We start from the raw sequence: 12,443 nt of genomic DNA on the forward strand, positions 1-12,443 counted from the left end.
ACACCACCACCCACCACCAGGTCAGCCTGCGGTCATTGTCTAAACCTATAAGGTACTCAAGTCTGGTTTCATCATCACTTTGTGTTTTCATGTTTGTCAGAGTTACTGTGGAAGGTCTACGGATGGACGTCCTCTTGTTTTCCACCACAGAGATCCCAGCTTCCTGTCGCAGCATCACGCCAGGCTAGCTCTCAGCACCCAGGCACAGAGTCGACTGCGGACACACAATCAGGAGGTGCACGGGCCCAAACACTTCCCTGTGGTAAGACAATAACATCAGGAGTACTATCACGACCACTGTCACTGTCACTCCATGCATCCCATCCAGCAATTTAATAGAGCCTGAGTTTGTCAGTGGCAAAAATATACACTTTGAGTGGCAAACTTTAAGTGGGCACATAAGGATTTCATTGCAGCCATTACAGCCTGTGCTGAAGGATGTCAGAGAATGTGTCTCTTTTGAGTACATCAGTCCTTGTTGTCATCTCTCATTTAATTGTGCTAAACCTTTTTTATGTATTGAAACTCCTGGGTTTTGGTGTTTCTATGAGCCTATGAGTACCATTCATTGTTTATCGTTCACTTATTAAATATATAAGCGCTGTTTAAAAAACCCCAAAGACCTTTGACAATTTGAGCCTTGGTCCCTCCCCGACCTCTTTTAACTCTCCTCATCGTTCCAGAGGATCGACCCAAAGGAGGAGAACTGGGCTCGGCATCGCAGTGGCCAGGCGGTCAGAGAGGTCACCAACCCTCAGGGTCTATCTGAATACCGGACCACCTACAAAACAGAGCACACACCACCAGGGATGGATGGCTCGCTACATCTGACCAGCGGCACACCCACACAGCGGCATCAATACAATATACTGACAGGTAGTATGAATAGCTTCCACATTGAAATACTAACACATTTCCTTCTGAGGAAGCTGTATTCACTGGTGTTAGGAAAGGGAAGCTGCTGGAATTTTCACATTAAGAGCTCAGAATTTATTTTGAGTATTTTGCAGTTTCTTGTTATTACTAACAAACAGGTCTGCAATAGAAACTATTAAATACATTACAGGCGGAGTTATCTAAAACCTGAAACGTTTTATCCTTGTAAATTAAGGTTTTAGTTTTCACAGTACTGCCTGTATAATGTTTATGGGTGAGTCATCGCTTGAATGCATTTAAAATCCTCAGTGTCCACTGCCCCCCTGTGGCCACACGGAGGAACTGCAACCCCTACATTTTATTTTGTGGCTCAAATAGCAGCATAAATATAGATTTCTTATATTTCAGTCTCATAGTGAAGGAGCTATTTTGTGTTGGGGGGGGGGGGGGGGTGGTAACAAAATAGCAGTTATTTAACCCTTCAATCAACCCCTGCTCTACTATAGGGTGGTGGTGGACATTTTTTGTGTCTAATTAATGTTTGAAATTTTGGTTTTGTTCACAAATTCAATGACAAATCTAACCTGTGTGCAGGAGAAGCGAGGCAAACGGCGAGTCCGGGGAAACCTCGTAGACACTCCAGAGACAAGCAGCTTTGGGCAGCGAGGCGCCGGGAGACAAACTACTCTGCACTGAGACTCTACTGACACACAACACAGTGCTAACAAAGGGCCCATTAGTCAAATATCATGATCATCTGACTACCATAAAGAGCTGCTGTCCTCTCTTTGAATACAACTCTGTACTTTTATGATTCAATTTGAGCTGCAGGGTGCGTCAGATTTGCAGATAAAAATGGTCACAAGAAATCTTCTTCTGAGAACATGCAAACTAGAGGAACAGCCCTCGAGGGAAACAAGAGTTGCACTGACTTATCAGTGTTGTGCAATATTTGCCCTGTTGACAAACATTAGCACATCAGCAAGTAATGTGGCATGTGCCGATGTGCTGCATCTATTTAATGCAGGCAAGCTAGTTTTTCCAACAGTTGATTTAGAGAAGATTTTTTTTAGTGCTGATGCAGAAGAAGTAGTCCTTTGTTGAACAAACCAATTTGTTTTCCTGGTCCAAAGTGAAAAAAACTGTCAGCATTGTGGGAGGCTTACACAGTCACTGGGAGTCTGTAAGACATGTTCCAGTGACATTTTCAAAGGAAGGACTAGTGACTACAATTTAAATACCGATACGTCCAATCCCATAGCTCATTTGATGAAAAAACAAACAGAATTTAAAAAAAGAAGGGAAGAAACATCAGTATTGGAATTGTTATTTTAAATGTCAGTATCTGCCCTGATTCTCAAGTCATGCAACTGATAAATAAATCTAAATTCTGGGCTAAGAGGTGGATTATATGCTCATAATACCCACTGGAGAAAACAAATACATTTGACGATGAATTCACAAGAAGGATATTAAGTTAAACTTAAAGAGTGTTTCTAACATTTGGTAAGTTTGTAAGCTTTCTGTTTTAGTGAGGCCAAATTATGCAGTTCCTGTCAAAGTCCTTCTTTTTAAATCAAACTTTATTTGTTTCATAAAGATCTCCAATACAGACAAATCATGAAATGAGTTAAAAGACAGTGATCAGACCAAAATAGTTGAGACTTAGGAGGGAAGAACACAGATAAATATCGAGGAGAGAGAGAGAGAAAGGGATGACTTTAGAGGGACAGAGTGAGGTCGTAGGCCTATTTACAGAAACAGTCCACATCAGTAACACACCGTGGGGCTTCAGATAAGAGCTAATACACCACAGAGTCCAGCTAGCAGCGGTACAGCAGTAGGCTTGTATTCAAGCACAGCACAGAGCTCTGCTTTGATTCCAGTTTTAAGCGCTAGTTTTTAAATACTAAAGCAGAAATAGAAAGACAAAAAAATAAAAAAAATGAAAAACAAAAAAACTTCACCTGTTCTTATGTGACAAAAACAACTGTGGATTCTGAGGCGGTTAAAATGATGTAGTAATGCTACAAGAACTGCTCAGTAGTCCCGGGAGAGTGAAGGATTTAAAAGCATTACCGACATCTTAAAATGAAGCACACTTCAACAAAGAAACCAAAAAGGGAAGAGTTCAGCTTTGTGTTCATGGCAGGGTGGCGTGTGTTTGAGCGTTTCAGTGTTGCGTGTGAACGTGTGAAGCAGATAAACTTCACGTGGTGGCTTCATGCATGGCCTTTGAATTCATGAAGAAAAAAATAAATAAAAATAAGTGGGTGATGAGGTTTAAATGTAAAAAAAAAAAAAAAAGGTGTGAGGGAGAATTGAAACATATCCGATGTGTGAAAACAAAAAAAAGTGTGTCTCCCTCTGTGGCAGAGACCAGGGAACCAGGAGGCGTCTGAAAACGTTTTGCTCGCCTCTTTTCTTCAAACAGACTTCCTTCCTATTTCCACCTTCCGTTTCTTGTCGTTCATCTGTCAGAGATTTCTGCACGTCCGTCTACTCGTTCTTCTTCTCCTTCTGTTTGAGCAGTTTGTTGATCTCCCTCTTGGCCATGCCGGCGTACTTGCTGATGATGCCGTTCTGGTTCAGGCCGGGCAGCAGCAGCAGGAAGCTCACTGCGGAACAAAAAACAAAGTGTAAACAGCTTTGGAGTATCACAGGTCACAAGTTTTTAAATCATACAGTCTCACCACATTTTTACCATCAGGGGGGATAACGTACATTTTGTACATATTGAATGGACTTCCCCTTAAGGACTTCATGTTAGGGGTAATAAGACACATACCAGCTGGAAAAAATGGATTTGAATAGGATAAAGCCAAAGCTTTGCCTTTAATCTTTCAATTTCAGCACAAACCAAAGTCCTTAATCAGCCTGTACCGTCCCCCAATGTCTCAATTGTTCAACCTTTGGGTTATTAATTATGGTACAGAGTTCTTCAAAATCACTGACAGGCTGGTTTTAAATGAGTTTTTAAAGTATTTCAAATTATATAAAATAATCTTAAAATAAGTACTCTGTTAAGCTTCCAGCATAGACTATGTGAATGTTTGGTAGGGTCAAAAATGTGATGAGCTGTGGGAGGCCTAAATAACTGGCTCTCAAAGAGACTTCTGAGTTATTGTGTCAGACATGTGGAGCTCAGGACATGAAATACTTTAAATGTGTTATTATGAAAGCATTACTGCTGAGCAAGTCAAGAAAGTTACACCATTAACAAAACTCCCCTGATTTCTTCTATCAAAGGGGATGTTTAATATTCCAACAGCACACTGATGGGCAGGAAGGGAGTGGAAGAAGTCAATATTACCATCACCAAAACTTTCCCTTTGCCTAAAAGGATATTCATTCATATGCAGAAATGTTAAGAGAATTGGTGTAAGATGATCATAAAGCTTTTCAGCAAATAAAGCCAATAGAGACAGGTCCACTTGATCTCAGAGCCTCATACCTGTATATGATCAGCCTAGTGGTACAGGAGTATATTTTAATACAGAATGTCTTATCAGGGCTGTCGGTTTAAACCTTTAAAGACATGAAGCAGCTAGCACACCAAGGGAAACTTAATCTGAGATTAAATGAAAAGAACACTTTGTTGTGTCGGAGTCATGCACCCTCTGCAGTCATCTGTACTTCATGGTTCTCTGAATACTTGACATATCTCAGCTTATATAACTGATGGTCGGCTCCTACACAGCAGGAAAACCTGCTGACTCACCAACTGTCACTCTGCCTGAGGCACCTCTGTGCAGCTTTAAGGCTGACACTACTGTTCGTCTTCTGCTCACTTTAATGTTCATAGAACAGCTTAAAAAAAAAAAAACCCCACCACATCATGGTTTACCAGATTGTTCTTCCTACTTTGGTCACAACTCAAGGTGAAGGGTTAAATAACTTCCCCTTTGTGTGTCATTAGTAATGAGGAGAATATACTGGATGTGATTTATTACTATCGATAAAACATTTGTCTCAGGGATCTCAGTATTGATCTACATTACTGCTGCACTTCTGAGTCAGTACCAGGAAGCCTGGTGATGACCAACAGGGCTCATGTACTGTAATCCAGGGGGGGGGGGGAGGGGGTTACAAGATACAAAACTGAGCAGCAGCCTCTGAATAAGAAATGCACAAATAACAGCAGATGCAAAACTCATGACAAGCTGCACCATTTGACACAGACAGCTAATACTTCCTGTTTTGTCATGTGTAGTTCACCACAGCAATCAGACATAAGAGGATAAGCAAACCAATTCAGACATGTATCTGAAGAACAGGATCCTGATCAAACAAGTCTCTCATAGCTAAAGGATTTGATATATCATATTGAAGTGTTGTACTGGGTGGTGTCGTTTCGTGGCAAAGTCCAAAACAAAGCAACTTTTAAGTGAGGGATTGTTTTTGTATTGCCTTTTATAATGAATCTGTTGGAATTTAGACACTAGCAACTACTGGTTGATTAATTCCAACAGAATATAGCACTAAAAACAAAAAGAAGTCCATTAATATAGGGAAACACTGGATGATAGTCGTGTCTTGTAGCTGCAGAACTTTTGATTTTATCCTTGCAGCAGTTAAAGCATGTGTACGGTCTGAAAATGGTGGTGGTGGTCGGGGGATGAAGGGGCGACAGTCCAGGTGTATTTTGGCCGTGTCCATTAATTTTTTTTTGTACTGGCAGCACAGACTACCTCAATTACACAGGGCTTCCTGTTGCTAGGTTAAGAAAGTTGTCTTATGGCACTTCCTTATAGAGTCTTTTAAAATTGCTCTGTATGCTGCTTCATTTCTGAAGATGTAGAGACAGTGAAGAGGAGTCGTGTCCTGGCATTAGCAGGAGCTCTAGACGTGTACATTTCCTGGGTGTGTGAGGTAAAGATTTGTTTTTCCTCCAACATTGTTGACGAAGTTGATAACCAGAGTCCCACCCCTTTTTTGATTTTGATAGGTCAGTGAGAGAGAAGTGACGCGAGTGCAGCAGTGTTGCAAAAGATGAACTATTGCCAACAGTAGCTCTGTGAGTGGAGCAATGCATTAACTGTGTACAAAAAGGTGCTGCCAGCACAAAAAGTGCCATTAGTGGACACATGCCCTAAATGACCAACACAGAAGGATTTTGAGAAATGAGTTGTAGTCGTAAAAACATTAAAATGACTGTTGTCGTGTACTCACCGATCAAATAAGTGAGGAACAAGTTGTGCACCTGCTGTCCGATCCAGGCCACTGCCAGCAAGCTGCTGATCACTGAGGCAAAGTACTGTAAAGAGGGAGATCACATTACATTTATCCATCAGCTACTCAGACTGCAGGTTGATCATCATTACATGAATTTTTTCCTCAGAATTTTTTTTAGGTATGTTGAAGTGCATCTATCAGCAGAACATACAAGGACCCAACGGAGCCACAAGAGTTAATTTAAGGAAGTGCTTTGAAAGGCATAGTTGAAATTTTTAAAGTGAATTTGTATAAGGTACTTCTCAACAGTAAGTATTTTAGCCATAGGACAGGTTGTTCAGCACGGCTCTGTTAACGAGAGAAGGGCAGAAGTGCAGGCACAGAAGCTAATCCACACAGCTATGCAGAAGGAGACCTTTGCACCATGCAATTTAGCGCATCTTAACTAAGCTAAAAAAACAACGTAAAGGAAATTGTGTACTACATTAAGGTGATGTCCAACAACAAACAGACATTTTGATCAAATTAAACTATTGTTGGGGACCATGGGTTTTATCTTCATGCAATAAAGTAGTGAGCCGAAAACGTGCTTTGTAGACAAACTTGGAATCAGCTCTTGTGTTTTAAAAAAAAAATATATATTTCTGAAACTTTGGTCCAGCAGGGAGCTCAGGTGAGTGCTGCAGAATAAAATTAGCTAAATAATGTGGAGCAAACCTCGCCTTCTGTATAGCTGTTAGGTTTCTCTTGATGGGGCCAAGCTGACACATGTCTGATGTGGCTAATATACTTACTATTGACAAGTACTTCATACAACCCCCCTTAAAATACCCATATATCAGTTTAACAGTGTTAAGACTTGCTGTGAAAAACAGGTTATCACTGCATGTAACCCAGTTTGAGGGCTGCTAAGTGGAGCAGCAAAGCCAAATCCACTGAGGATATCTTTATTCGGAGCACAGAAAAAGCTCCCCTTTGTAATAAACAGACAGGAGGGCTCCTTTTATTGCACTGCACACATCACCAAGGATCATGTCTAAAGTTAAAGCTGCAAGGATTATGTTTTTGTGTTTTCTTTTACCATTTTTGGCTTCTCCTCCTTGAGGGCGCAGAGACGCTTCCACCAGCCCACACACCGACGCTGGGTCTTCACCAGGTTACCGCAGATCTCGTGGAAACGCTGCTGCTGCTCGGTTGTCCTGTGAACGAGGAAAAGTTAAGGGTTAAAAAAAACAAACAAAAAAAAAACATACTGAATCCTGGTATTAGTTTTGTTCCCTTAAAACAGGGTGGCAAAAGGGAGTCATTTGTTTTGACTATTTACCAACTAATCTAATTGAGAGGAAGCAGTTTGACAAACCTCACAACTGAAGAGATATCCACATATCAGACAACAGTTAGTTTCGACCAAAAAATTAGATCAGATTAGGGGCTTTCCATTAATGACGATGTAGAAGAACATCACAATGTGTATCACTCCACCTCAGACAGCAGCTCTGAATACTTCAAATTCACATTTACCACTGACAGCGACAACAATTTAACTGGTTTCATGATCAAATTTATTTATTTTAACATACAAGTAAAAGGTTGGTACTACAAAGTAGGTGCTCTGTGGTAACCATGGATACAAACAGTAGCAAGAATGCCGTAGAATAGAAGGTTTGGGTTGTATAGAAATGGTCTAGTTTCAGTTAATTTGTTGAGTCGGTGGAGTAAAAAGTAATCTGTTGTTGATTTTTTTAGTTTGTACCACTATTCGGTCTGCTCGTATAAAAGTAACTTCACACTCGAGGTCGAGATGTTGTTCTGGACATCAACCCTGGTGTGATTATATTCGGCACTTGGCCTGCGACCTCGTGCCTACAGCCAAATCACAGCAGTGCTGATATTCAGTACATCACTCACTCTCGTGTGGTATTGCTTAAGGAGACACATGCATAACAGGGGGGTGTAGATGCAGTGGTAGAACAAGAACTTCTTTGTTACGCAGGGTAAAATCAATTGTTTTTTAAATATATTCTCGTAGCTTTGAAGACAAAAGCTTCTGTTGGAAAGGGATCCTTTCATTGAAGGCCACAAACAAAGTTTGTCTCTTTCTATAGGGATCTTTGTTATTATCAAACTTGAAGAAATCCAATTCATTTTAATCGAGTACATTTGTCATCAATGATTCAGTTTTAGCCATTAACACCTTTATTGGCTGCCGGTTGATGTACTGTCTATAAAGACTCAGTTTTACCTAAATGTCATATAGAAAACTAAGTATGTCATTTCAAAAGTGATTATTTGTAGGTTCTCTTAACCCTCTTATTGTGAACCCATTATTTAGGGTGTGTTGGCCTCTTGAGGGGACAACCTGGGCTCTGGGAAATTGATGGCTTCTGTTCACCATGTCACTGGACAAAAATCTGACAGGTTATAGCAAAGAAACCAAGTTAAACCGCTCAGTCAGGTTTGAAAGACTAGATGGACACAAGACTGGCAGGGGCATAGAAGTTGAGTGGAGGAGAGCAGCTGAGAGAAGTGGCCTTCACTTTCTGCTTAGCCATCCTTTCCTATTTGTGTCCTCGTCACAGAGCCAAACGCAGACCGTGACTGGACTTTGATAGCTCTCTTTAACCAGCCGTCAGAGACACACTCCTACTGTGTCTGACTCGTCTGCAGGCTCAGTGAGTGAGCAGCAGCCTGATGTACACGGCATAATCTCAAAGAGTCTTGGATCAGACGTTACACTTTTCTGGCCTATATAAAGAACAAAAAGCTACCTCACAAACCCCAGCGTGCATTAGTAAACAACACCAGAGTTCATTTCAACCACAGACAAAAGGGTGCTCTAAACCCGCTCACACCACTGAATACAAAGTGTAAAAACAAACTAGCTGTTGCTCCTCACTGTGACATGGCTTGTTACCCTATCCTGTTCTGGGGGTCTGATTAACACCTACACAGACACACACAGCAGAGTCAGGTGGCTGTTTGGTTAAGCTCTGTGTAATGTCATGGCTCCATGGTGTTGTACAATATGCTAGGCAGAATTTAGGTGACAAATTAAGCCATCCTAGGCTTCTCTTAACAACTTCCCCTTTATCTCAAAGTTACTGAAATGGCTCAGATCAGTCCAAGAACCAAGCAAATCTCCAACTGAGGATTTGTGACCAATTTATGACCTGCCTTTTGCTACCATTTAATCTAGAAAGGGACTAAGCAAGGATTGATTTTTGTTTCCGATAACAGAAACAAAAATCAATTTTAAGATTGCATAACTCCTGAACACAAAGCAACTGCATATCAAATTGTACATGTAAGAAATAGACATGTTTTTATGGTCTACAGGAAAACCAATTTACCCCCCCCACAAATGTGACTTTAATTGTCATCTCTCACCACTTATTGGCACCAAAGACCCTGGGTGCCAGGGTGGGCACAAGGTAGTCAGCCAGGCAGAGCAGCATGATGGTGCAGGAAACCCCAGTGAGCACAGATGGGTCCAAATAGTAAATCATCCTGTAGGAGGAAAAACATGGTCAGACCGAGTTATGAACCATATTTATATCAACTGCCCATAATGACAATTTCAGCATGTTGTATCATTCATACATCAAAGAGGTTGGTTAGACTTTATGCGGTTGTGATTGTTAGACCCCTGTACGGTACAATGGAGCTGTAATGTTAACTAATGTCTGCCAAGTCAATACACAAGGCCCAGAACAAAGGCTGCATGCAGGAGATTAAACTGAAGGGAGTTAACATTTAGGAATATACAAAAGGAATGCTTTGTATTGTGTGTTAGTCAAGGTTGTTCAAAGAATGTAACAACTTGAGTTCATTCAAAAGAAATCTAATCTGATATAAAGACAGTTTCCATCTACAGATGTTGTGCTACAAAAATGCAGTATGACTTAACTCATCTTTATCTTGTTACTGATATGTACGAAGGAAGGAAACGTGTGCTATGCCAGCTATGGGCAAGCATGTGACGAAAACTCAGTCAGCTGTACGTACATGAAGAGCAAGCTGGTTGCGACCATCAAGGCTCCAGGGAACCAAGGCTGCTCCCAGCGCAGGACCCGGTCTCCAGCCAGGATCACTTCACCCCAGCCCTGCAGCTGCTCCTCCAGCTGGGCCGTTTCCTGAGCCTGAAAACAGTTTAAGATTACAGACAAATTCAGTACGATCTAATCAATAAACATATACTTAGCAATTAACATTTTGTCATATGAGCACATTTTGGGAGTTGACATGGATCTCTCCTCAGAAATCAATAAAAGTGGACAGTCACCTTGGGAATAAATGCTTAAGTATTTCACTGTCAGGTCCCCACTGCATTAAAAAACAGGTTAAAGTTAGCATTAGCACCCGCTGGCAAGGTTACGAAGAGAAAACGTCTCTGCTCAAGTTAAAAAAAAGGGGTAAGGCGTTATGTATGACATGAGCTAGGTGGCTAACTGGCTAGGTGGCTAACTGGCTAGGTGGCTAGCTGCGGTTGCCTTCGCAGTTTATCGGCTGCGGTTTGAAAAACAGTCGGATAAGCGATTTAAGCCATCGCACTACTTGACGGTACAAAGTACATGCTTTGTGGAAAAATATAAGGCAATTCTCTGCAGCTTGAAGATAAGCAACACCAGTTTATGATAACGTTACTGTTACAAACACACCCACGACGGAAAGAAACGATTTTAATTAACAAGAAGGAGAAAAAAAAAAAAAAAAAGGTTGATAATACTCACGAGCAAATTTGCGCTTTTGTTGTCACCGTCTGCCATCGTTACTGAACCAGCGTCGGTTAGGTTCTCTTGCAAATTAGGAAGTATTTGTGTAGTAAAAACGACCTGCAGAGCAGCACACACGCCTCCTTCGCTGGCTTGGGTGTCACTAACCGTTGCATTGTGAAGGGTTGTCTTTAAATCTCAAAAATCGCTTTAAATCCGCCCAAGGCATTCTGGGAAATGCTGTTTTTTGTCGCAAACAAAATGGGAAGAATAACCATTTCCGCTATGCTTTTCGAATAACCTTAACGGCATAATTGAATTGAATTGAAATTTATTTATTTAACAGGGACAATGCAATTTAACATAATTTCAATACAAAGCATGAAACTGACGTGCTGCATAGCTATTGCTAATTTCCAACTCGTGTCCCCCAGTTGGGCCTTTGTGTAAACAAACAGATTAAAATGTACAACATTCAGTTACATAAAACCCCATAACACGATATGAGGATACATTAAAATACATGTACAACAATACAAATGCTATAAACCAGTTTAAAGATGCTATTTAAAAGTGGGTACAGCTCTGGCTTGCTTTGAGCATTTCACCTGTTTTGTAAAAGATTTTAAGTCCAAGATTAATTTTATTTCAGGTGTTTAATGTGTTCCAGAGTTTACAGCCTTTGATGGAGAAGGCTGATTGACCAAACGTAGATCTACCATGTTTAAAAAAAAAAAAATTATTATTAGGTGATGCAGAACAATACAAGACAAGTGAGGGACATGACAAGAGCAAAAGTATGTAGGAGACAGGGGAGACACGACGATACAAAGCACAGCATAGACATAGACAAAACAGGCAAGCAGGGAGTAATAATAACGTTTTGCAATTTTGTATGTTGAGGGTGTTGAAGGGCCCTGCTTGTGTATGTGTGTAATTCGAGTGTATGCTTGTATTTTTTTTCTCTTTCTTTCCCTTCCTCTATACCCCTATTCCTATGTTTGTCCTTCTTCTTTCCTTCATTCCATTTTTCTTTTCTTTCTTTTAAATTTTTTTTTCCTTCTCCTCCTTTTTATTATTTCCCCTTTCCTCCCCCTCTTTCTTTCTATATATATTATCTTTTACTTCAGTCATTGTGTGATGCGGAGGGGGCCAGCTGATAGGGTCGCCTACTGCTGACTTCTCATCAGGGGTGCCCCTGTCTCAGCTGCCCCCAAACCCTGCGGAGGGGGCCAGCTCATAGGGTCGCCTACTGCTACCCTCCCGCCAAGCTTGAACAACCCCCAGACCTGATGGGAGGGGATCTGTTTGTGTGATCTACCATGATGTATGCTACAGTTTCCACTCACAGTGCTTCTCGTTACCCCTGTATCCGTCCTGTCTTTGAACATATCTGGAGAGAGGTTCAGGGGCCAGATTGTTGATACATTTAAAAACAAGTTTGAGGAAACATAAATGCATAAAGCTCTCAAAACTGAGTAGATTGTGTTTTTTTTCAGTATGTGACAGTGACGCCACCGGACAGGTTTTTTGTCCATTATTTTCAGGGCCTGGTTGTATAGTGATGAGAGGTTTCTGATAATGATTACAATATGAATAAAACCCATTCAAACGACGTGTTGTATAGGATACATAATTTAAAAAAAACACTATTCTGTGAACACTATTTGCGAAAAATCT

The 12,443-nt window shown here is 40.9% G+C and overlaps 1 protein-coding gene across 1 annotated transcript; it reads right to left on the bottom strand.

The window, feature by feature from the left end:
- Positions 1 to 2,441: 2,441 nt before the first annotated feature.
- On the bottom strand, positions 2,442 to 10,940 carry arl6ip1 (ADP-ribosylation factor-like 6 interacting protein 1). The gene is made up of 6 exons (XM_061065810.1): positions 10,782 to 10,940; positions 10,057 to 10,190; positions 9,439 to 9,558; positions 7,133 to 7,250; positions 6,049 to 6,133; positions 2,442 to 3,494 (listed from the first exon to the last, which is right to left on the bottom strand). The coding sequence occupies exons 1-6, from the start codon at positions 10,815 to 10,817 to the stop codon at positions 3,376 to 3,378; spliced, it is 612 nt and encodes a 203-aa protein (XP_060921793.1). The 5' UTR covers positions 10,818 to 10,940; the 3' UTR covers positions 2,442 to 3,375.
- Positions 10,941 to 12,443: the final 1,503 nt, after the last annotated feature.

Source organism: Labrus mixtus, chromosome 20 (genome assembly GCF_963584025.1).
Source record: "Labrus mixtus chromosome 20, fLabMix1.1, whole genome shotgun sequence".
In the NCBI taxonomy this organism is placed as follows: domain Eukaryota; kingdom Metazoa; phylum Chordata; class Actinopteri; order Labriformes; family Labridae; genus Labrus; species Labrus mixtus.